Here is a 25,946-nt window from a genome sequence, read left to right as displayed (position 1 = left end):
CTCCTGTTCTTGACAACCCCACCCCCAGAGCCTGAGGTCTGGGTCGAGTGTGTGGGAGGCACATTGGTGGACTGCCCCGAGGTCACTTTGCCTGCCTTTTGCTCTCTAGGTCTGGAGTAACTGGAGTACTGAGTGGCCCCCCTTGTCTTCTTGCTTCTAAGATGCCATTTTAGTGTTCTCAGTTGCCTTTTGTCTCAAGTTGTCTCATTTGAGAGAGGCCTGGGGTACCAGAGGCTAATTGGAGCATTGAGGTCACAAGCTCTTGGCTATAACAGCCGCTGGGATGCCTCAGTCTCATTGTGTTGGTGGTGAGGATAGAGCACATTTTCCTGGCGTAAATCACAGGGTGATACACGGAGAGACTTACCCAACGGAAACTCTCCTGCTTCCTACAGACTCAACCACGGGGCAGCAGATGGGTCACTGCCGAGGAATCCAGGAGGCCCGGGTTCTGGTAGCTCTTCCACTGCTGTGTGTTCCATGCACGTCACTTCGTGTGACTGGGCCTCATTTGCCTCACTGATGACCTGAAATGTTGGACTGGTTAGGCTTCCAGTGATAATTGGATTCAAAAGCTATGACGATAATCCCCATTTCTGTGTGCTCAGCGCCATTTGCAGGGCCCTGTGCAGAGCTGGGAGTATGGCTTAGTGACTGGGCACTTGCCCATCATCCCTAGCTCCAGAGCAAACACACAGTCCAACAGTGCTTACCTAAGCACTCTGTGCTGTGTATGGTCAATGAGGTAAGTCCTGTTAACATTCCCATTTCGTCTCTAAAGCAATGGAGTACCTGAACAGTTCACTGTCTTGCCCAGGGTTTCCACAGGCAGAATAGCAGCACTTACACTGCCCTTAGTCTCTGCGTTCTTACACCTCTTTTGTGTCCATGAGTCACATGGTTATAGTGGTATAAGAAGTAATTTTTAAGGGGAAGCCTGGCTCTGGTGTAGACAACTGGGGACCATTGCCCTGGAGTATGAGAGAGTGACCAAAGAAGTTGCTGACATTTTCCTTCTCTTTCCTTCTTTAGTCTGTGGCAAGCGCTACAAGAACCGGCCAGGACTCAGCTACCACTACGCTCATACTCACCTGGCTAGCGAGGAGGGAGACGAAGCCCAAGACCAGGAGACCCGATCCCCACCCAACCACAGAAACGAGAACCATAGACGTGAGTTTCCGCTTGTAAGGTTAGGGTGTGAGGGATGGGGCAGGTAGTGTGGGAGACGATCTTTTCCTTTCCACTCTGGCATCTGGCAGTAAAAAAAATCTATGATGGGTCCCAGTGGTCTGCAGTAAGCTGAGCTGAGCCACCAGCTAAGAGTAAGCAGGTCAGAGTACACGTGATCAGCCTTGTTCCAGAGAGAGGCGGGCTGGTTCGTGAGTGTCCAGCAGAAGAGGAGAGTCCTCACTGGCCACCGTCCAAGGCTAGACCTGTCCACCCTTTTTCTCGGCTTCAGAAGGTCTGCTCACAGCAGTTGAGACTGACCGATGTCTGTTGGTGGGTTGCTATGGTTTTCCTGAATGGATCACTAATTAGGGTACAGAGCTCACCAGCTCTTGATGGATATGTCACTTGGAATGACACTTGGCTCTGAAGACTCAAAGTGACCCTGCAGATCTGTGTGTCTATTCTTTCTCTCCTTCCTCAATTTCTAGTTAGGAATTAGGAATTGAAGTGGAACTTAGGGTTTGCCACTTGACTGGCTCTCTACCATCTATTATGGTTGCTGGGATGCCAGAAACCTCAAAGCAGGATGTGGCCATGGAATCTGCTAAGCCTGCTTTCAAGATCTGGGTCTTACTGAGATCGCTGGAGGGAAGGGCGTTCATGGATGGATGGTGTGGGCTTTGCTTTCTTTATGCAGTTTGTTGGTACATATTCTTTTAATTTTTTAAGGTACAGTTTATTATTTCACATATATGAACATTTTGCCTGGATGCATATGTGTGCTCACTACATGCATGGACAGTGCCTACTGATGTCAGAAGAGTGTGTTGGATCTCTTGGGATCAAAGTGACAGATGGTGGTTGAGAGCCACCATGTAGGAATTGAACCTGGGTCCTCTGAAAGAGCATTAAGTGCTCTCAACCACTGATCCACCTCTCTAAGCCCTGGTGTGTGTGTATGCATATGTATGTACGTACGTATGTATGTATGTATGTGTACACACACACACACACACACACACGATCCTAAAGTGAACCAAGAATATGACTTTTAAAAGTACCCAGACTCTAAATTTAAAGTTGACTCATTTGTGGTTGAGTCTATCAGCTTAAGTGACTGACTCTAGGTGGGTGTTTGAAATCACGGACACACCCTCGTCCAAGATCTTTGTTTGGATTTGTGTGTGCTTCTTGGTCTATAGCCCATGTTTACTGGTAGTGCTGACTTCTTTATCAGTGTGTTATGGTCAACACAGCCAAATAGCTCAGACCTGGAGTCTTAAAGTACAGAAATTAGTTTTTCATAGTTCTGGGGGCTTGAAAACCCCAAGATTGGTTTCCTGAACTCCTTCCTCTCCTTGGCTTGCAGATGACTGTCCTGTGACATCTCTGCCCTTTCTGCGCACATATGCTCTGGGGTCTTGTAATTTGTTGTTGTTTTGTTGTTGTTGTTGTTGTTTGTTGTTGTTGGATAGGACTTAGCCTAATAGCCTGCCTCTGCCCCGCCCTCTGCCTCTCTCTGTGCCTCTGTCTGTCTGTTACACTCACATGTGCTCTCAGTTGGTTTTCACCTTACTTTTTGAGACTGAGTCTCTCACTGAATATAAAAGTCACTGATTTGGTGACTCTGGCTGTGGAGAGTGCCAGAGGTCACCTGTCTCTGCCTCCCGAGCTCTGGGATTACAGATGTGCGTAACTATTTCCATCTTTTTGCATAGGTTCTGGGGGTGTCTATACTCAGGTTGTCACATCCACTTTACCAGCTGCGCTGTCTCCCCAGCTCCTATGGTCTCACCTTATCTTTACTTTGTTTATGTGTGTGTGTGTGTGTGTGTGTGTGTGCGCGTGTGTGTGGAGGGTATGTGCACATGAGTGGAGTGCATGTGGAGACCAGAAGAGGGCGTCAGATCCCTGAAGCTGGAGTTACAGGTGGTTGAGTCACCCTATGCAGGCTCTGATCAGGATGGGGCACTCCCTAACCACTGAGACACCTCTCCAGTGCTTTAATTACTTTCTTTATCTGTCTCTATCTCCACTAGAATCAAACGCACCAAAGTACTAGAGGTTAAGCTGCAATATAGGAATTGGAATTGGGGAAAACACATCCCATGACATTAATTTGTTTCCAACTTTAAGGGTTCAAGCTTCTACTGTGACAGACCCTTGTTTTCTCACCTCCTGTTGCCATCTGGGCAGAATCTGGGAAGCAGGGCTGGAGGAGGAGGAGGAGGAGGAGGAGGAGGATGGCTCCGCTCTTTCTGCACCAGATCCTGAGTCTCTATGACACCCAGCTCTCTGCCTGCCCTTTGGGAGAGCTTTCCTTTTCTATCATGGCAGAAAGCCTATCGGTACTGAGGCGGCTGGCAGTTCCCCGCCTACCAGGAAGAGGCTGGAAATGATCTTTGGTTTTAGGTGTTTTCTGGAAAGTGGAGATTAGTGACTCTTAGCCTTCTTTCTCACTCCTGCAGTGCCTGCCTATCTACAAGGGCTGGCCGCTTGTTCCTGTGCACAGGCATCCCATTTTGTACTGTTCAAACGGCTTTTCCTTTGTGTTGTATTTGTCCCAGTTTTCCTGTAGAGTCCCATAGCCAGCAGTGTTTGTGCGCACTCGTGCACATATGTGTATGTACATGTGCAAAGCCTTGGCAGCAGCAGTAAGTGGAAGGAGGCAGTCCCCTTCCTGGCTCTTCCTGAGGTCCCACCTGGGTAAGCTTCTATGGCCAGCACTGACCTTTGTTCTTTCAGTCGGGATCTTGAATGCAAAACTATCAGCAAGTGTCTGTGTCCTCCTTAGGTGTCCCTGGGAAACCCCGTGGGCTTGCTTAGTAAGGAAACCGCGTCTTTTCTTTTCCAATATAAAGACATGTCCCATGCTTGTCTCTATCCATCTGTGGGCTTATGGGTAAGCAACACACTCCAGTTCATCCTTGTCTTTTCCTCTCTCACCTTGCTGATGAGACACCAGGATCTCACAAAGCATCACATGACTGACCAAGGATGAATAGCCGTATCTGGGCTCATCTAGGTTCTCCTCATACAAAGACAGTTCCAGAATCCCCAGAAACACCCTTTATCTTACTCGGTTTTTTTTTTTTTTTTTTTTTTTTTTTGTGGTGTCTTCTCACAACTTCACCCCTGAGAACTCCATGACCAGCCCTGGTTTCATGCACAGGGAAGTGGATGCAGCAGACAAGCTCTTGGTGTCTGGAGATGCCATCTTCCCCTAGGCCCAGTTTCTCTGAACAAACCCGGTGGCAGCTGCCTGCCCCTGGCTTCCGTGGGCCACACACATACCACTGATTCGCTCGATGCTCCAAATGTGCGCTCTGTTTCCTCCCACATGCCCCTGGTGAGCAGGCCCCCACCATTCTCCTGTGAGCACTAATTGCTGGCATCATTAATACCCAGTTATTAGCCGCTCTCACTGTTTGGGGCTTGCAGGGGGCTCCCATCCATAGCTGCCCCTCAGTGCCACTGGGGCTGCGTGGTGAACTGAACGTGACAGCTCAGCAGCCTTCCGAGGGCTCAGCGCAGCCCCCCAGCCAAGCTTCCAGACCGACCGAGGGAGAGAGGCAGGAGAGCTTAGCCCTGGAGGCTGACGCTCCCCCTGAGAGGGTCTGGATGCTGACAGTGCATTAGAAGAGCTTCCCGGTGACTCAAGCTGGTGTTATCGGAAAAAGAGCCCCATAGATACAGGAGTGTGCAGGGTCACAGGCAACTGGGTCACACCACCCACGGCCATAGGGCATAGTGACCTTTTGACTTTGACACCCGTGCCATGCCTTGCTCCATCCCCTTCACCTGTGACCTCAGCAGAGCCCATGGCCCATCCCCATACCTGCCACTCCTTAACTGAAAGGGTCCAGTGACCCACACTGACCATCCTTATCCCCAGCCCTTGCTGCCCTGACATGCCAGCTCAGCAGTGAGCTGCCACCCCTGCAGTCCTCCTGCCTCCACCCCCTGCCTCCCACCCCAGAGGATTCGATCTTGCCTTTGTTCCTCCTCCACTCTCTTGTTTTCTCCTGAGTCTCCATTTCTCCAGTGTTCCTTTCCTATAGGTTTGCCTTCTTTGTTCTGTGCTTGAGGCTCTCTGCCTCAATGGCAGATGAGGAGCTGGAAATGCTGGGAGCTCAGACCGCCCCCCCCCCCCCCCCAGGAGAGATGACATTCCTGATGGGGCTTCTTCCTTTGGGCTGTTGCCCTTCTCCCCAGATGAGGCTGGGGTTTTCTTTTTTCCCTCAGCTTCTCCTGCCGCCTTCATCCTTACCTATAGCTGTGGGTACACCCGAATAGAAGGGGAGGAGTCAGGACTGTGAGCACACCACACAGAGGATCTCTGTTGTGGCTCTTCCAGAGCAACTTTAGTTAGCAAGGATTAAGGTTCAAAATCTCAACAACCCAGGTCCACAATTTCAAAAGCCTTTTAAAAATCCTTTGTTTTCTCCGCACAATTGGAATCTACTATAGACACTATTTTTAGGACACTTTTTGGGGGTAGGAATGAGATCAAAGTCTTGGATTTAAGCATAAAAAACAGTGTAAATAAATTAGTGCTATTCATTCATTCATTCATTCATTCATTCATTCATTCATTCATTCATTCTGTCCATCCATCAGTAGCATGCAATCATCTACCAATCATCCATCCATCCATCCACCTACCCACCCTTCCACTCATGCATTCACCACCCACTCATGCAGCCACCCACCCACTCATGCAGCCACTCACCCATTCATGCAGCCACTCACCTACTCATGCACCCACCCACTCATGCATCCACCCACCCACTCATGCAGCCACCTTCCCACTCATGCAGCTACCCACCCACTCATGCAGCCACCACCCACTCATGAATACACCTACCCACTCATGCATCTATCCATCCCCAAGTTTGGTGCCTGTGTAGCAAATGTTGCCTAAGGACTAAGACTGAGAGGCAGAGGCAGACAGGAGTCAGCCTCATCTCTGAGGAGCTCACAGTCTCAGGTGGGAGTGTGCAGTGGGTCATGAATGAAGGATGAGCTTGCCTGAGGCTCAGAGTCACTGTGTGTGCTCCACATTGTGAGGCAGGGGTGCTTTTGGTGGGATGCTGGCCCTGCCTGTCGACTCACTGGACATAGAAATTCTCAGGCTCTACCAGCAGAGATTCCAAGGGTAGGAACCAGCATGAAGGGTATTCTGGTATATGCTAAAGCTTAAGGACCACTGCCCTGTGAGGTTTTGGAACGGTTCACTAAGGAGGTTATGTTCAGGCCTCGAAAAGCAAGGAAGAGCATTGAGGAGGGAGAAGACCTCCTGGATTTCAAAATGAATGCATACGGATGAAGGGAAAGAGGCCATGATGGCATGGTATATTCATACAGTCGATAGCAGCCGGGTCTCATGGTGGTATTGAAGTCAGGACTGAATGAGACAGGATACCACATTGGAGGTACCGTCACTGCAGATTTTTTTTATTCTATGGGAACTATCAGGGCATTCCTTGAAGGAAAGAGAGGCTTTATTTTTAAAAAAATTATTTAATAGCATAAATAAATATATGCTTTCAAGCTAAACTTGGAGTTCTTAAGAGGGAATTGTTTTAATACTATTATATAAAATTTATCTTGTTTTTCAGGCCCATATAATTGAGGTTGGGATGTCCTAGGTCCCTGGAGTTCAGACTCCTGTGCGGTGGTCACATGTTGGCTCAGAGTTAAGCTTCCCTTTCTGTCATTCTTAAGAGGAAAATGCCCACAGCCAGTGTGCTGTTGAGGGCAGGGTGTACTTTGTAGAACTGTAAGGGGAAAGCCGAATTGATTAAGGGTAATGTCTGCTGATTAGATAAGCTGGAAATTAGTCTGATAATGTGCAAATTATCTAAGAGCAGTACATGATGTCATTGCCACACTGCTGGGAAAAGTCTAGCAGACGTTTGTCTTCTGACATGCTTGCTCATCTTAGAAATATGCTTGGAAATCTTGGGTATCTCTGAAAGGTGTTTGAAACAGCAGGAAAAATAAAAACCCATCTAGCCCACTACCTAGTGAGGGTGGTACTGGTATGTGAGCCTTGGTTACAGGGGAGACAAGGCAGAGCCAGATGCACGGGTCTTGCTTTCTCAAACAGCGAAGGTGAGAACCAGTAACAGGTGTTCTTCCAACGAGTTAGGATCTAAATGGTTTGCAGGCCACAAAGTGAGAAACCTGAGGGGTTGCTCAGTCCATGGAGAGGTAGGTATGTGGAGGCAATTTCTCAGCTCTGTGGTTGAGCAGATAGTGATGCATCAGAGGTGACTGGTCCAGGGTGTGATTGACCTTGTCACCCTGCTCCCCACTCTGAGGATGTGGATCTACTACTGACACCTCCCTCCCCTTAGTTGCCTTATCTGTAGCAGGGATGTACCCACCCTGGCCTCTCGGACTTGCTGTGTGTTTTCCGTGAAACAAAAGGGTATAGGATTGGCTCTAAGCCCGCTCATCGAGAGTGGTCATGTCCCATCCCTGTCCTATTTGGACCAGCAGAGCATGTCTGTAACCACAGATGGCTAATCCGGGTCAGGGACTCCATTTGAGGCAGCGTATGGGGCCTGTTCTGACACTGATGCTAACTGCCCTTGGGGACTCATTGGTATCCATGGAAATGATCAGAGCCTGTCCTGAACCCAGCATATCCTTTGCTAAATCGTAGACATGGCACTGAATCTTCTGTCCAAGCAGATACCCAGGTATCTATGAGGCCCCCGCTCTATGTGTACCCAGTTGTTGGGGATATGTAAACCAGGCCTCCCTTTGGGACAACATATGGTCATTGTCCTTGGAGAACCTCTCGGGTATCCAGGAATAGGATGGATGCATGAAACCTGGGGAGAGAAAGAAGTGGGCTGGACTCCAGCCAAGGGTGCCCTCTCCTGTCCACAGAGCCATTTTCCCAGGGCTGACAAACCACGGGCTGATTCTGTCTGAGCTTCTCTGATTTCTCGCACACTTCTGCCATAATTGCATAGGATGTTCAGGATTGAGGAGTTCTACAGGCTGACCAGTACTGGTGACAGCCATAGCATTCACTCTAGCATATCTTGAGTGTCGCGGGCCCAGTGTTCAGCCGGCTATGCTCAGCTCATCCATTCGTTCCAATAACCCTATAAGGCAGGTGCTGTCTTGCCCAGAGGCGCCTGAGGACCAGGTGACATTCCTGTGGATGTGGCATGGACGTGCCTTCGTGAGTTTATCTCTGTTTCTTGGGAAAGCTTATTTATTTAGGGCTCTGATTTTCCTCCTGTTTCTCTAGAAATGAAGTGGTTTTGCACGCAGGCGAGGCGAGAGGGAAGGGAATGATGGAAAATCTATTAGGTGCCTGGCAGTTTTCACACATCATCTCATGTAATGCTCACAAGTCCAAGTGGCATGTGTGAGAATTCTCATTTTACAGGGGGGGGGGAAATGGAGGCTCAGAGGGGTCTGGGTAACTTGTCTCAATGTACTCAGCAAGCCGGGAGGCCGAGCTGTGCTTACACACCATTCAGCTCTGTCAGGACGCTGGGATCCCAAGTGATGGGGCCCAGGCTCGGGCTCCTGGGCTTTTCTCATGGAGCTACTGCCGAGGTCCCTCTTGACCTGTTAGCTCGCCGTCCATTGCGTCTTACTACACAGTGGTTTTTCAAGAGAAATGAATGCATTGACAGGCCGTGTCTTTGTTAGTTTTGGCTGCCTACTCGTTGGTGCTTTAGTCAGGTTCCTATTGTGGTGGTAAAACACCAGGCCAAAAAAGAACGTCGGGAGGAAGTGGTTTATTTAACCTTACAGTTTTAGTCAACAGTCCATTGACGAGCGAAATCAGCGCAGGAACTCAGGCAGGGACTGAAGCAGAGGCCATGATGGAGAAGCTTGTTCCTTTTGGCCTGCTCATCCTTCTTTCTTATCATGCCCAGGACTAACAGCCCAGGGGTGGCACTGCCCACAGTGATCTAGGCATTCCCATATCAACCAGCAATTAAGAAGATGCACCAAAGACTTGCCCACAGGCCAATCTGGTGGAAGCGGGTTTTTTTTTTTCTCAATTTAGTTCCCCTCTTCCAAAATGACTTTAACTTGTATCAATTAGACACAAAAGCTAACCAGCAGTTTGCTTTCTGTTGATGCAGTGAAACACTGACTAAAACCAACTTGGGGAAGAAAGGGCTTATTTTAGTTTGCAAGTTCAAGACCATCCTTAAGGATGCTGCCAAGGCAGGAACTCAAGGAAACACTTGAAGCAGAAGATGAAGCAGAGACTACAGAGGAATGCTACTTACTGACCTATGCCCTCTGTCTTGCTTGGCTACCTTTTTTGTACAATTCACATATTCCTGCCTGGGGATGGTACTGCCCACAGTGGACTGGGCTCTCTTCTATGAATCACCAGTCAAGAAAATGCCTTACAGGTATGCCCACAGGTCAATCTCATGGAGGCAATTTCTCAACTGAGGGTTCTTCTTTTTGAGTGTGCCAAACTGACAATCAAGATGAACCATCAAAGACTGTCATGCCAGAATTCTAGGCTGAGTGGCTTAAACAACAGAATTGACTTCTCACCATGCTAGAGATAGAAGTCTAAGATGGAGATGACAGCAGAGTTGGTGGCGTCCTGTTAGGACGTCATCCTTGGCATAGGTCAGCCATCCTCTTGCTGTTCTCATACAACCTTTCCTCTATGTGTACAGACAGAGAGAAAGTCAACTCTCTGGTCTCTTATCCCCAGTCCCATCATGATGACCCCAACCTCACAGCCTCACCAAACCTATTTACCTTCCAAAGACACCAGTTCCAAATGCTGTCTCACTGGGCTCAGGGCTTCACCATAAGCTTTGGGGGACATGGGGACACACCTGGATCCACCCTAGACACATTTAGTTCGTAAAGCTCTTTGATGACTTGTTGCTATTTGTGATGGTCTTATGGACCTCACCCTTTGCCTTACAAAGTCTCAATGAGTCTGCAATGTATAAGCAAGTATTAATATCACACTAGTTAGTGTTTTTCCTGAAACTTTCTCACACCGTTTTAAAGCCATTTATTTATTTATTTATTTATTTTATTTTATTTTTTTAAATGCTTTATACCCATGGTGATAATTTTAGATTGCATCTTTGGCTGTTATTTTTATCAGCCCCCATATCAGATGATTTTGAAAAAATATATACATGCCTGTCTCCATCTCCTAATCTCTTAGTCACCACTGGCTTCGGCACGTGTCACTACAATGCTCTATTCCTGTCCTCCAGCCTTCTTCTTGCCTTGTATAGTCTATTCTCCACAGAGCTGCCCAATTGGTCTTTTTACATTTTTATTTATTATTTGAATGTGCATTGGTGTTTTGTCTGCATGGGAGGGTGTCAGATTCCCTGGAATTGTTTTGCGCTGTTGTGTGGGTGCTGGGAATTGAACCCTGTCCTCCAGAAGAGCAGTTTGTGCTCTTAACCACTGAGCCATCTTTTCAGCGTTCCCCAGAATGTCCTTGTAAAGGGAAAAGGAGATCATAGCATACTTTGCTCACATGTGTGCACAGTCTGAACTTCTCATACAAGGCCCTCACTGGGACCCTGGTGATGGGCTCAGGCAGACCCCTCACGAAACTTCTGATCATAGGCCATCCTTGAAGGGTGGCCATCTTACTGGCCCTCTGACTGGGGAGCTCCTAAGAGATGAGTTTTCAGGCCCTTCCCTAGCTCTTTGAATTCCAATTTGAATTTTAATGAACTCCCCAAGTGATTTTCACCTATTTTATAATTTTGCTTTCTTTGTACATGAGGGTGGCACATGTCAAAGCATGCACATGTGGAGGTCAGAGGATAATTTGTAGGGGTGAGTTCTCTTTTTCTACCATGTGTTCAAACTCAGGTTTCAGGTTTGGTGGCAGATAACTTTACCTACTGAGCCCTTTGTCAACCTCCCCAGGTGACTTTCATTACAGAATTTGAGAAGCCCTGCTTTATAAAATCATGCACTGTATATAGGTCTTATACACACATACACACACACACACACACCTCACACACACTGCTAGACTTTTGGACTTGGGTTTCCCGAAGGCATGATTGTATGTTGTGGAAAGGTGTATTTGGTGGGCTAGCCAAGGGGTGCACTGCCTGGCTCCAGAGCCAAGATCGTCGTTAATGTTGCCTTGGAAAGCTTTGCCTGCTTGTACCTCAGGTGTTGTCTATGTAAAATCATAGCATCGGTGACGCTGCCTTACAGCTATGATGAAGACATAGTAAGTTAAAAAGCACCATGTCAGCAGAAAATGTGTGTGGCATAAGGTGGTAGAGCTGCAACTTGTCGCATGAGAGCTCTGTGTGCTATTTTAGATCTGAAATGTTCCTTCAAGGCCCATGTGTTGAAGGCCTAGTCCTTAGCCCATAGGGCTTTTGAGGAATAATCAACTCCTTAGAGGAGAGTGGACATAGCGGGAAGAAGGGAGGTCATTGTGTGTGTGTGGAGGTATGCCTTTAAAGGGAATATTGTGACCCTTGCTACTTCCTGTCTCCTTTTGCTTCCTGGCCACCACAGGTTGAATAGGTCTCCTCCGTCATAGCCCCCTCTCCCAACCATAATGAATTGTGCTACTCCAGGCTAAAGTAACCAGCAGTGAAACCTGGGATCCTCCTGCATCAGGCCAGCTTTTCCCACGAGTGCTGGCCTCTCCATGCTTGTACATAGCTGCTTTACCCACCGTGCCATCTCCCTAGCCCTCTACTTTGTGTTTTGATGTAGGATCTCTCACTGTCCCGGAACTCTTGGATTAGGCTGGGCTGGCTGGCCAGAGAGCCCCACAGATCTACTCATGTTTGTCTCCCCAGTGCTGGGATTACAAACATGCATCTCCATATCTGGGTTTTTTTTTTGACGTGGGTTCTGGGAGTCATAAGTCAGGTCCTCATGCTCATTGACTGAGCTGTTTCCCCTGGCCCAATCTTCCTCAGTCCTCTGTCACATGCAGCAAACCCCTCTGGCTCCCATCACCTGACTCCTCCCCTGCCCTCTGGGTGTGCCATCATCTCACTTGAGCCAAGATGCTTTGCTGCCTACTGGTCTCCAAGTCTCGTGGTCTCTTCCCAATCCGAAGGTCTGAGGCATGAGGCTCAGCCTTTTCTTTTTCTTTAAATACTCTATTTTTAGTCAGTTGGACACAGACAATATGAGTTCTTTTGCAGACCGAGTTCAGGGGTGGTGCTGGTGGGGAGATCATCCTGGCCTGGCAAATCTCCCCCACGAAAAGGCTTCAGTGACTATGCGTGTATGCTTTCACTAAGTGTTTATTATCCACTTGGTGACAATCTTATGTGCCAGGTGCTAGGAGCACAGAGAAGAGAGAAGGTGTTCCTGCCCTCAGGGAGCTCCTGGCTAATTGGGAGAGAGACACAAACATGAAAGAATGAAAGCTGGCATCCCTTTGGGTTGGAATAAATTCTTCCCTCCTGCCTTTTCTTCTACCCGATTCTAATCCTCAGGCAATAGACATAAAAGGACATTAAATAGTCCTCTAACACACTGCTTGCTTTAGACAGGTGTGTGCAGTGGTTCACTAGGGACTTGCTCCCTGTGTGCCGAGGCTGCCTCAGAGATGCCATCCCTCCAACCCTGCCTTTAACTCCTCAGCACCTGTGTCCAGCTTCCCTGTGGCATGTGCTGCCTTGCAGCTCACTTTGTCTCCTGTTGTCCTTGACGAGCCAGAGTGTGGCAATTTATCAGGGCTCATCCATAAACTTGAAGACTTATTAAATCAGCCCCGACCCTTCCCTTCTCTAGACAGGCTGATCTCAGTGCTATATGACTGTCCCACGTTGGCATCCTGTCCCCAATCTTACCCTCTTCTCACGCTATTGTTCTCAGCGATTGATGGCCAAGAGGCAGGGGAAGAGGGCTCTTGGTGGCCCAACAGTCCTGGAGAGTGGACTTTGGCGTCCATTTCCCAGAGAAGCTCCTGGATCTTGTCTCTCTGCATCCAGGGTGAAAGTCATTGTTTGCCTTCTTCCTGGAGCCCAGAAGCAGGGCCTGGTTGCTGTGAGGTGGCCACGGAGCAGCCTGAATGGAATCCCAACACTTTTATTCCTTGGATCTGTGGGATTTATTTTTTCATCAATTCTGGGGAAGCAGTGAGAAAGGTGGCAGGCTTTGGGGATAATTTATATGAGTAAACACGTAAGGAGTCGGGTGAGCGCAGGCATGAGAATTAAGGCCATTTATCGAGGCTTTGATGCTCAGCTTGCCCTCTGGTCCAGCCTTCCCCACAGTCTTGATCACACCACTTTTAACCCTCTCCTGGCTCCGTTCCACACTGGGTTGCTTCTGTCTCTGCCCAGCTGCCTTCCCTTCCCTGTCTGCTACTTGCTTCTCCGCCCCTCCCGCAGCCCTCATTAAAGGCCGGGCGGGCGAAGGTACTGGATGTGGCATTGGCCTCCAGCTGAGGCCTGCTCACTGATTCTGAAGGGAAGGCATATTGGCTCACGCTGCTCTCCCTCCTCACCCTCCCTGTCTCCAAAGCTGCTTCCTCCGGCCTGTCTTGTCTCCTGTGTCTTCCATGGCCAGCCTAGGGCAGCCTTTCTGCACGTCCTCTCTCCCACTCTCCTTTTCTTTACCCTGTCTTCTAAAGATGCGCCGCACAGCCAAGTGGTACCAGGCTAACATGCTTTACACTTGAGAGATGGAGTAATAACAGGTGGCAAGAGCAGAGGCTGCTGGAGCCCAGGATTCCGGTTGCCATGGAAACATGACAGACCTGTAGAGGGACACAGGAAGTGTCAGCCATGGAGGGTGGTGAGGGGAACAAGCCAGACGGGGTTAGGAGAGGCACATCTTTTTTCTGGAGGGCTCTGCTTATGGCTCCCCATTTTTTCCCAGGTGCTATGCACCCCATCCAAGCAGGCTCTGGACAGACAGCTGCAGGATGGGGGCTGGAGCTCAAGCGAGCTTAGTGGACACTGACCACGTCCTCGTGCTTGCGCCCAGCAGGTCCTGGCATGCAGCCTGAGCATCTGCTCAGAACGGGAAGCCATGCCTTTGTGCATATGCCAGTGAGAAGCATCAACTCCTGGCCTGCTTCCTCTTCCTCCCCCAGGACACCTGGGATCTGGTTCTCATCTCTCCAGGAGAGAGGTGACTGATGGTGGCCTGATTGTCCCACCCGTCACTGTGTTCATGAGTGACAGGTAGCAGCATTGCAGCAAGGATGACATTAACAGGAGGGAAAGAAGCCCTGTCATGGATTTGGGGCTTTGTTTTCCATAGATAGAAAATGATATTTAACCATTAGGTCCTGTAGCATACGAATAATGTCTCCTCGCATGCCCGCTCCCACTTCTCTGAGCGTGGTGGCTTAACCCTTGGGACTTTGGTCGCCTCATCTTTCGATCTGTACTTCCCACTGGTCCATAGAACTGGTGACATAGCGTATGCCGGAAATGTCAGATAGACACTTGTTTCTCTTCCTTTGTTTTGCTTTGAGTTGTTTGAGCACCTCCCTCCCTTCCAATCTCCCCCTTGCATCTACTCATGACCTTTGTTTCCAATTTTTTTCCTTTGAGATTTTCTTGAATTACCTCCCCCAGGTAAATTTCAGAACTCCCAGGGTTCACTTTCTTTTCTTGGCAGCTTACCTGTAATCTCTTCTGTGATCTCAGTCACGAACGTCAATCCACAGTAAAGCAAATCCATTCTTGTGGACACTACCATCAAGACATTACCAGGGTCTTTGTCCTCCCCACTGTCTTTTTCTATAAAGTGAAACTCAATTTCCCATGTGCAGAAGTAGAAACTATTTATGCTACATGCAAGGTCTGGGCAAGCCCCTTATTTATAGTTAAATCCCTTTATAGCAGTCTCATGTATGGTGTCCAGAAATTGCTTGTGGCTAGGTCGGGCCATAGGCCAGTGTAGCCATAATGTGAGCTATGACTTAATGCTCTTCGCCATGAGTCTCTGGAGTTCTCCAGAGAAACGTCTTCACAGAGTCACCCAGCATAGATTCCATTAAATTTAAGTTCAAAAGGAAGCTCTGCTCTTATCAGGCCAATTGAAATAATTTCTATCATCTTGAGCTTTACAATGAATATATTGGGTGAGTCAGATAGACTCAAAAGAGATTGGTGAAATGCTTTCTGTACACGGTATGGCCAGAAAGCGTTTATTTCCAGACCTCCTAAGAAGTGTGAGAAGTGTGCATATAGGCACCTGGGGATGGAACCCATGCTCTCTTTTATAACTGAGACCTTAATCTTTTTGCATTCAGGTTACCCCATCTTTCAAACAACTCCTATTTCACATAGGTGCTGTAGGAACCAACGCAGTCATGCACACCGGGCATCTAGCAGCTGGCTCTAGCCTCTGCAGAGCTGTGTAGTCGGTATCCACTTCTCTTCCTTCACAACAAGCTATTGAGTCACAGGGAGGCTAAGTGGCTAGATACGACCTGGTATCACTTCTCAAGAGGTAATGAGTTCTGGTGTTAGGCTTTTTGGAATGGTTGTATTGGCCAGGCTTCTGTTGCTCTGGTAAATACCTCAGGGAAATAATCCAAAGGAGGGAAGATTTATTTTGGTTCAAAATTCCAGAGGTTTCAATAAAAAAAAAAGCTGTTAGGTTCTATGTTTGTAGGGTTATGATTAGGCAAGGCCTCATGACAGAAGGGGCATAGCGGAGCAGAGCTCCCTACTTTAGATGGTCAGGAGGGTGCCAGGGCCTTGACACCCTCAGGGACTGACCCATTTTTCTCCATTCAGGTTCCACCTTTACAGTTCTATGACCTCCTAAAAACCTATTTGAATTTTGGCAAGTCATTGGAGCAGATCATTGGTTAGGTCAGAACCTGTATGGTCCAGTCACTCCCCTGAAAGTTCTACCTTGGGAAACTGCTGCCTTGAAAACCAAACCTTTCAATACATACTGTTTCATACCAAATGATAGTAATTGTGTGTATTAGTCTTCTAGCAGCTCAGGACCTCCAGCCACCCACTCTTGCTTATTGTGGGAGCAGTTTGTGAGTCCGTCGGTTTGGACATAGACTGTCTCTTTGAGGAGTCCAGAAATAAACCAAAAACAACGAGAGATTGCTCGGTCATCGGGTGCCATGGTCTGGATGAAGGAGGATGATCCCCATTATACCTTTGTCTCCTTTTAAAGCCATTCATCCCACAAATTGTAGGTCACCCTTTCCAGTGCACAAGTCAGTATTGCAGATGGCTCAGCAGTGAATCTATCTGAAGGAATGGATCACTGTGAATGATTATATGAGGCAGGTGTGCACATTTACCAAGATGCATAACAGTGATACCAACATAGTATGACTGGTCATTGCTGGTAAGGAGTAGTGAGGGTCCATGGACACATAAAGAGAACCAGTGTACACGCTATTAGCCCCATGCCTTGACATTTTATTGGGATAGAAGGATGCTTTGAGCCTATTGCTGCAAGAAGAGAGACCTCAACCAAAATTAAAACATCACCCTTACTGCCCCCTCTCCCCTCCCCTGCCTCATGATGCTCTATTGCTGAGCTACACCCCTCCCTCACTGTCACTTTCTAAACTGGACCATTGGTAAAGCAACACTACATCCCTCACCTCCTCTCATCACAGGTGTACATACTGAGGTGACACTGCCTTAGCACCATGCCATCAGAACCTTCGTTAAAACCATGATCCCACGCATGCCAGACAAGTGTTCTGATAAGGAGCTGTATACCCAGCCCTCTTAGGATTATTTTAGTTTAAATTTTGAGAGAGGATACCATGAGTTGCCCAGGCTGGCTTTTGACTCCCCTTGGCAAGCCTTGAACTTGTGATTCTTCAGTCCCCACCTCCCAAGTATGTGGGTTGGCAGGCCTGTGTCACCAGGTCTGACTTGGAGGTCTTGAGTCAGCAGAATAGTGTTCCTATGGTCCCTTGGGTGAATACTGTAAAGAATAATCTGGAAGTTATTAGACTCTGTATTTTTCCTTCTTCATTTTTATATATCATCAGGGGATACAGTAAATTGAAGGCAGTTGTTGTTGTTGTTGTTGTTGTTGTTGTTGTTGTTGTTGTTATTATTATTATTATTATTATTATTATTATTATTTTGGTGGTGGAAGAATATTGAGAACAGGGAAGAAATCTGATATTACAAGAAGTCTGTGTATGTATAGGAGAAAGCCTGGGATCTGGGGACTTTTTTGGCATAGTGTGTATGGGATATTTTTTTTCCCTTGTATGTGGGCAGTTATCACTGCACACTTTGTATCTGGCTCACTCAATTGTGAAACTTGGCATGTCACCTTAATATTATCCACCTCTTGTTTATGCTTACTACTTAATAGACTTCAGTATCCCTCTTGAGGAAACCTTAAGCTTATTTGCTTAAATGTACTTAGATTTTTTTCTCTAGAAATTATTGAAAATGGAGAAGAGGGCAGTTGAAGAGAAAGGCAGAGAGGCCAGAGAGCACTTGGGCAAAGCATACGTCACAGGCGGATGCACAGGCCTTGGATGAGCATCCAAAAAGCCACTCTGCTAGCTGTGGTGCAGAGAGGTTATGGAAGGAAAACCCATCCTCAAAAAGACCACAAAGGGTGGCCCATTCCTCTGCCTCCCCAAGCAGAGGATTCTCTGCCTCCTTGAAGATGGGAATCAATGGCTTAGAAACTGATTAAACAAGTCAAATATCAACTGATAAACAGATTAACCCTCTGTAATGTAATTCCACTAGCCTTTGTCTTCCGCCTTCCCCAGGTAAGTTTTCTATTCCTGGAGGCAAAGAAAAAGGCATGGAGGAAGTGAAGGCCGGAGGGAATCCTATTAAAGGGGGCGAATCCGTTTATCACTTACTGTCTAGTATTTCTGCTCACATATCTGCTTCCTCTTCACAGATTCGTACCCTACGGGACCCTGATTAACATTAGCCAGTGAATAATGAAAGATAGCAGCAGACACTGAGGATGCTAAGGAGGAGGAGACCTTGTTGGTTAAGGCTGACTTCACAAACAGAGAGACTTTTCTTCTTAGTAGCAATCAAGGAGTGTGAATATCACTGAGAAATGTCTGCATCAGAAAGAGGGGAATAAGAAAATGGAAGCATTCTCCCACACGAGGAATCTGTCCATTTGTCCTAGGCTTTTCAACCATCCCCTAGTAACTGGGAACAACTTTGGTCCTCAAAGGCACAATGGCTATCACAGGGCTCTCTATTCAAGGTCACACCTGAAGACTTTTCACTGCTTTTGTTCTGATGTTCAGCAGGGGTAGGTTATGGGGTTATCGTGTTCAGTTACTTGTGAAGGTCTTATGCTCATTCGCTGACCACTGCATCCATCTCTGATGTGAGACTGAGCTAAGTGCCCAGTCAGCCTGTGCCCAGTGCCAGTTCTGGGCATTTGAGGTCCTCAGATGAACTCATCCTAGTTGTTTTCCATGCCTGATGAGTGTGTACTTCTGAGAGTTGAGAGTGAGAACAGACACGTGTGTACACTCCGAGTCTTCAGCATGCTGCCTAGAAGCAGCTAGGCACAGATACTGAATAAACGCATCTTTCACAAAGGCTAGGCCTGAGTGTTGGCTGTTCTCTCCCTCTGGTTCCTCTTCACAATTTCCATCTGACATGTTGGAGTCTGTACAGGATTAACAGAGGTTTACCTGACTAATAACTAATAACTCATACCATTTCTGAGTAGTTTATTTAGAGATGGAATTGGAGGGGCAATGATGTGTCTATAAAAACATTGAACTGGGAAAGATTTCAAAGATGAGATTCTGAAGGACTTCTAGGACAAATACCATTGGACCAAAAAGGATCAATAAAGCAAAAGCAAATATTAAATCCTAGCCCAATATCACTGATATCACCAATATCAGTAGTCTATCCAAAGGTTGTACAAACTCTTCCTTTCTAAGCTTTCTGTTCTTCCCAGAAGAGACTCTGCTGCACTCCAGTAGAAAAGCAGGCAACGCCTAAGTCTAAAATTGGAATTATTTCTCAATGTTTCTACAGCCCAGAAAGGACCAGATGGGACAGTCATTCCTAATAACTACTGTGACTTCTGCTTGGGGGGCTCCAACATGAACAAGAAGAGTGGGAGGCCTGAAGAGCTGGTGTCCTGTGCAGACTGTGGACGCTCTGGTGAGTGTGGCCCCTTCCTGCATTGTGTGCCGTAGAACTCTTCTTCCAGGATTGCTTTTGTCACCTCTCAGTGGTTTGGGATGGGGGAGATCAGAAAAGTGATAATGGCAATGACTTCAACAGGAAAGGGGTTCTCAGGTTTATTTTCCTGTTTTTCTTCTTTGGGTCTTAAGGACCAAAAAACATTCTCTGGGTCCCAGGGGAAAGGAAAAGGAGAAGGTCTGGCTTTTCCATGAGATGGACATAACATTGTATGCGCACTTGTGGTCCAAAGTACGGTATAGAACAGAGATACGTGGAGAACCCCAGGCAACATGCTACCTTGTACTAGATGATGACCATGCTAAAATAATAATAATAATAATAATGGTGTTTGTTCTGTGGAAATAACCTAGGACAACCCCAGAGTATGGAAACAGAAGAATCAGAGAAGCACATCCTGAGTTGTGGGGGCTCTTGTCTAGCAGCACAACCCTGCCTCTACCATTGGCTGGCTGCTCATGCCATATTTCCATGTAGGACAGTGCAGAGCTACGTTTACATCAAGGAGGGCAGGTATCCTTGGGAGCAGCCTTAAGTTGACCTTGCCTACTCTTTTCGTCTTCAATCTATCCAAAGACTAAAGTGTCAAGAAGAGACGTCTTGTTCCTTCATTCTTAGAGTGAGTTAGCGTCTTGGCTGCGGACTGGATTTCAGTTGTAGATAAATCATTATTTTTGCCCAATCATGGTCGGTTGGTACATTAACCCCCACCCCCAATCTTTTTCTACGTCATAATTAGGCCAAAGCACAAGGCAGGGAGCTTACTGCAGATACAATCTTCCCTTTCACCAGCTGCTTGCTGCAGACACTTTGGTTGGACGGTTGGGGCTAGCTTGGGAGGTCATCTCATCTTAAACCTTTTGATCCAGTGTTATTTTCAGCCCCAGTCCCAAGGGAAGGACTGAGGTGACCTCATCTTAGTTTTCTGCAGTGACTCAGTTCTGCCTGGTGTGTCCTTAAGTCTTCCCTTTAGCTCTTATGTGTTTTGAAGCTAAGGCTGTTTAGGGCTCTAGCTAGCCTTGAGTGGTAAACCAGTAACTGGAAATGGACTTAGTGTCTATTGCCTAAGACCCTTTACATTGAATTCTTAAGGACCCTGCCAGGGAGTTCCTTTTGTGCAATTCTGTCAATTCATTTATGGTCCAAGTGTGATATGTTGGAGTACTGACCTTTTATTTGGAAGATATGACCCTGTGATAGACAGCTCTGGTTTTTAGATTCTTAAAAAGAAAATTAAACAAATGAACTTGAACCCAGTACTTTTTATTTGTTGAAAGATCAGGCAATCAAACTACATCAATTTTTATCAGGAGCAAGACCCCTTGGTGGAGTGGTACACCAAGCAGGGCCTTGTGGGTTGCTGTAGGCCTTGGTAGGTTAGAAGGCAGTTTTAGGGTTCTCATTGTAAGCTGTTGGCATTTCCCCCTTTTCTTTCCAAAAGAAAGATGAGGTACTTTAACTGATCCACGGACATCAGGGTTAGGATGTTATTTTTTTTGTTCTTTCTACACAAAGCCTCTCTTCTTACAACCTTGGCTCAGCATTTCTTCCCCTGGTTCTGTCTGCTCTGCGCTTCATGTATCATTTTACAGTGCCGTAGATATTCTCACTGTAATTGCTGGGAATGAATCTGGATGGTCATAATTCAACACCTGACTCTAGTGTTCCTGGAATAATTAAAACAGTTTATACAGGCGGCATTAGCCCATGGGGTGGGCTGCCGAGGCAGATGGGTAAATACATGTCCGGGGCCTCCCCAAGATCCTTCCAGAGGATTGTATGAATTGAAAGAGCAGATTTCTCCTCCTCAGCTTACCCACTGCCTCTTTGTCCTGGGAGGAAGTGTCTTATCTGACCCTTGCATGTAAGGGACCATCACTATGGTATTGGGTTCCAATAGAGTATGAAAAGAATGTAAGCATTATAGGTTTCAGGACACTGTATTCATTAGGGTTTTTAAAGCCCATTGTCACCTTTCAGTGTGTCTTGAGTTCGTGTGGACAGGGTGAACCCTCTGGAGTAGCTAAGACATGGACACGTTTAGTGGTCATGGTGTGTGAGATTGCAAACATTTCCTGCAGGGTTAAAGGCGGCAGGAAGTTCTTCCCAGCTACCGCCAGGCTAGCCAACTGCTCTTTGCTTTCGGTGCACATGAACTACATGGCGTCAGGGGGCAATGGAAAGAGCTGTCAAAGAATGGGATTAGAAGCGGGTCCAAATAAAAATAAAACGGCCGAGGGCTTAACCACTTTGAATGGGTTATCTGACAGTAATACCTTGGTAAAGCTGACTGTCAAAGTGATGGACGAACATTGTTCAAAGAAACGCCAACCGACACTACAAAGGAATGCCAGCAAGGCTTTCAAACCGCCAAGTAAAAGCACTGTGAGGGGCAGGGCTGAGTGAGCGTGTGCCTCTGTACGAGCGGACCTAAGGAGGTATTGTGTGTGTATCTGGACACATGTATCATGGTCGGGATGAGACCTTTTCTGGGAAGTGGAATCTTCCTGGAAATGTGTGCTTTGTCCTAAATCCCTGTCATCAGGTGATGTACCTGGTTAGTCCCCTTTGGTCTAACACTGGCTTATTATCTTGCTGTTAGGAATAACACTGTAATGACATAATGAGAATATTAATGATGCTGTCTGTTGCTTAACCCATGTGCTGATATATTCATCATACATGTCAGCTCATTTGGGAGGAGAAGGCAGGAAGGAGAAGGAGGCAGCGGCTGCAGCACGTACCACGGAGGACTTATTCGGTTCCACGTCAGAAAGTGACACCTCAACTTTCTACGGCTTTGATGAGGACGATTTGGAAGAGCCTCGCTCCTGTCGAGGACGCCGCAGTGGCCGGGGTTCACCCACAGCAGATAAAAAGGGCAGCTGCTGAGCGCGTGGGACAGACTGTGTGGCCAATAAGCCGCTCCCTCTCCCGACTCTGGTCATTGTTCTAGTTCTGATATATATTTTTAAATGAAAGACAACTTGGGCATTTCCCTTTATCCTTGCCTTTTCCTTCTGCCTCCCACGTGTCCCTCCCTCTCCTAGCATCCTTCTATTTTGGGTACAACAGAAGCACAAACTACTGAGAACCAGGGAAGAGCAGGATGAGAGTCCTCTGGGGAACCATGGCATCATGGTGGGATCTTATCCCTAGAATTAGGAGAAATTAAGAGGATTTTCTGTCACTGGGGGAGGGCATCTTTTTGATGTGAGCAGAGTTGATTTCCTGTTTTCAAGAGAAGAGAAACACGGGGTTTGAAAACAAAGAACAAATAACATTAACAATATTTATTTATAAATAACTATTATTAGACTCAGATGAGAGAGAGAGAGAGAGAGAGAGAGAGAGAGAGAGAGAGAGAGAGAGAGAGAGAAAGAGAGAGGAGAGAGGAGAGAGAGAGAGAATGGCCACTGGGTATGGGTGTGTGTGTGTGTGTGTGTGTGTGTGTGTGTGTGTGTGTGTGTAGAATTTCTTCAATGGGAGTTGGTGACTCCACAGAGCAGACCCCTCCCCATGTCTCCTCCACGACCTTTCCATCTTCCTGCTTGTGTGAAAATGGCAACCATCCCAGAGAAGCCTGGGGCCAGTTACAGCTGGCCTCCCTCCAGCGCTGGCCCAGAGCAGCAGTGGCCGCTTCTCTCGGCCCCTCTCCTCTTTCCTTGTTGCTGGGTTTCCCTCTCTTTCCTCCTGGCAAAGATCAGCTTCTGAAACACAGAACGGAATGTCAGCAAATCACAGACAGGCTCAGCTCTTGACAGAGCAACCGAGGCCGGCACTCCTGGAAGGAAGAGTGATACTACGCAGTGTATCTCCCCTCCCTCCTCCCCGGTGTAAGAACATGTAGCCGCCCATTGGACGAGGACGTCTTCCATATTTCTTCTACTTTTTATAGTGCCTGCCAGGCACTTTGTTTTATCTTTCCAATAGCATTTCCTGAAATAAACCAAAGCAACACTTGGTTCCAAGGCCTCAGGGATAGAGAAGACTGTCCACCTCACTGACAGTCCCTGAGAACAGAGCAGCTGCGAGACCCTGCATAAACAGGTATGTCCTGGCTGAACTGTCTCACACCGAGTGCAAAACCATCATAGTTTTTTTTTTTTCCTTTTTTTTTTTTTTTTTAAATATAATTTCTTTCCTTTGGTTCTTCTAAGCTTGCTCTTTTGTGTTTCTGGGTCCCCCCTTTGTGGTGCTGGGGTGGTGAATGGAGAGTCTGTCCTGTTGCGCATGCTGGGCCTAGGTGCTGGGCTGTCGATGGCTTGGGGGGGGGGAGGAGAGGGGCTCTATATAGAATGGCAAGCTTTTTGACTTCTGGCTTCTGGCTTCTGGCTTTTGGCTTTAACTGAAAGAGAGAGTGGCTGGGGAAATGCTTGGCTGCCCTTTCCCGTGGTTAACTGTGGAAGTGAAGTCTGTTGGCATGGGTAGGAATAAAAGAGGCAGAGACCATGGACTGCATGCCCAGGGTGGTCTTTTGGGCTCCGAGGACCTGTTTCACAGCCAAGGGACCTGGTCTAAATCGAAGATCTCTGGGCCGGCAAAATGGCTTCTTGGGCAAGGGTGCTTGCAGTTAAGCCTGATAACCTGAATTTGACCTGTGGTATCCCTATGGTGGAAGGGAAGAACTGACTCTTGTAAGTTGTCCTCTGATGTCCACGTGTACACCCTGGCGTGTGTGTACACATACAGACACATGGGAGTATTTGTGAGCACACATACATCCACCAAACAATAACCACATGAAAGGCCTCTGATTAAGCCCAACACTCACCTGGACTGTTGAAGATTCTGAACTCCCACAAAGTACGGCCAGGGCAGTGTGCTTCCATTAGCACACATTCCAAGGCCTTTCTGGTCGCCTCGTCATCTGATTGCTTGTATGTATCAGAGGGGATCAGCTTCTGCAATCCACACTTTGCAGGTCTCCCTGAATCGGATCACTCATAACCTACCAAGCTAACTCAGCATAAGTAAAGGCATGCTGACAAACCTAGGAATGGAAGCTTTTGAGTTTCCCTAGTAGCCCCAGATAAAGGACTATTACCTCTTCTGTTTCATAAGAAGCAGAATAAGCTGATTCGAACGTCTGCTCTCAGTTTTGGGAGGTTGAACATGATACTGCCACCCACTTTGGGGGTGTTCTGCTGAATCTGTTTGTGCTCTTCTTCCTAAGGAATGGCACATAGACCTCCCATGTGGTTCTGTTCCCGCATGCGCACATGCAGCGACTCCAGTAGGGTTCTGTCCTTCTCCTTCTGCTACTTTCAGCTTCTGTACTTCCTTCCTTTGATTCAGATATTGGGTTCATAGCCTTATGACTTTCACTGATGAAATGTCACCTTCCAGGTCAATAAAAAGTATATTCAGACTACACAACCATTTGAAGTCTTGTCTAGTTGTTCATGATCCTGGAATTATCAGTGATAATTTGACTTTGAACTAGGGATGTTTTAAAACCCATGTGATTAGAACAAATTAAATACACACACACACACACACACACACACACACACACACACACACACACACACACTTTAGGAGTCTAACTTGTGCTTCTAATAAAGAACCAATAGTTTACTAACAAGGCTAACCCCCAGGACAGTAGCTGATTGTCTGATTTACATTACTAGTTTAGTTTGCCTTTCAGTTTCTCTTGTTAGCCATAGCAGCTGCTATCCTCCATGCACCCAGCAAACGTGACACGGTGCTGCTGCCTCACATTATTTGAGCATCACAGCTCATTTCCGTACTGTACCAGCATCTATAAACAGACTCAGAATTCATATTCTTTAAGGAAAACTCAAGGAACGGGATGGAACCTGGAAGATGACCAGATTCCTACCTTTCACCTTTCAGTCAAGGAAAAGTCAACTTGGAGAGGTTCGCTCACTTGAGTGAGTGAAACAGAAGTTGATTTGGAGGTGGGGGCGTGTCTTAAAGCAGAGGGATGGTGCTTTGGAGAGAAAGCATAGGAGGGGGGCAGCTGGTTGTCCTGGATCCTGGAAGACTTGATGGTGTTGAAATTAGGTCTTTATGCCCCTGCTCCAGAGAACAGAATCAACGTGTGGACTAGGCTCTGTTTTGAGTGCTTTCCTTAGAATAGTTCATTTGACTTCTATCCCGAGATAAATGCTTGCATGACCCCAGGTTATAGGTGAAGAGGCAGAGGTCTAGAAATAAGGTTGAAGGCACCTAAGCCCCCACACATAGAAAGGAACCAGGTCTCGACACCCAGCAACCCGATTCTAGAACCCACTGCTGTCCCTCTGTTCTGTCCCTCAAATCGGCCATAGTGAAGAAACATGTATTGTACGGTGTAGACTTTATTCAGTTCCTGTTGTACTAAAGGCTACCTGTAATGAATGTGTCTTTAAAAGCCAGCCTCTTAGCTGGGCGTGGTGGCGCACGCCTTTAATCCCAACACTCGGGAGGCAGAGTCAGGTGGATTTCTGAGTTCGAGGCCAGCCTGGTCTACAGAGTGAGTTCCAGGACAGCCAGGGCTATACAGAGAAACCCTGTCTTGAAAAACCAAACCAAACCAAACCAAACCGAAAACAAACAAACAAACAAACAAAAAAAACCAATTCAATCAAATTTTATGTATCTCTATTTTTTTGATTATTT

General features: G+C 47.2%; 1 protein-coding gene across 2 annotated transcripts in view; it reads left to right on the top strand.

Moving 5' to 3' along the window:
- The window catches only part of Dpf3 (double PHD fingers 3), a 278,537-nt gene that overhangs the window by 196,218 nt on the left and 56,373 nt on the right, over nucleotides 1-25,946 (top strand). Inside the window, exons 7-9 of one of the 2 annotated variants that reach the window (XM_021201849.1) lie at nucleotides 1,033-1,170; nucleotides 19,149-19,277; nucleotides 22,009-22,623. In XM_021201849.1, the coding sequence (XP_021057508.1) occupies nucleotides 1,033-1,170; nucleotides 19,149-19,277; nucleotides 22,009-22,211 (470 nt within the window). In that variant the 3' untranslated portion in view covers nucleotides 22,212-22,623. Of the gene's footprint in view, nucleotides 1-1,032; nucleotides 1,171-19,148; nucleotides 19,278-22,008; nucleotides 22,624-25,946 lie in introns of those variants that run through there. The other variant, XM_021201848.2, reaches the window with a different exon arrangement.

This window comes from Mus pahari, chromosome 7, assembly GCF_900095145.1.
Source record: "Mus pahari chromosome 7, PAHARI_EIJ_v1.1, whole genome shotgun sequence".
In the NCBI taxonomy this organism is placed as follows: domain Eukaryota; kingdom Metazoa; phylum Chordata; class Mammalia; order Rodentia; family Muridae; genus Mus; species Mus pahari.
This window is presented reverse-complemented; position numbering and strand designations above follow the sequence as displayed.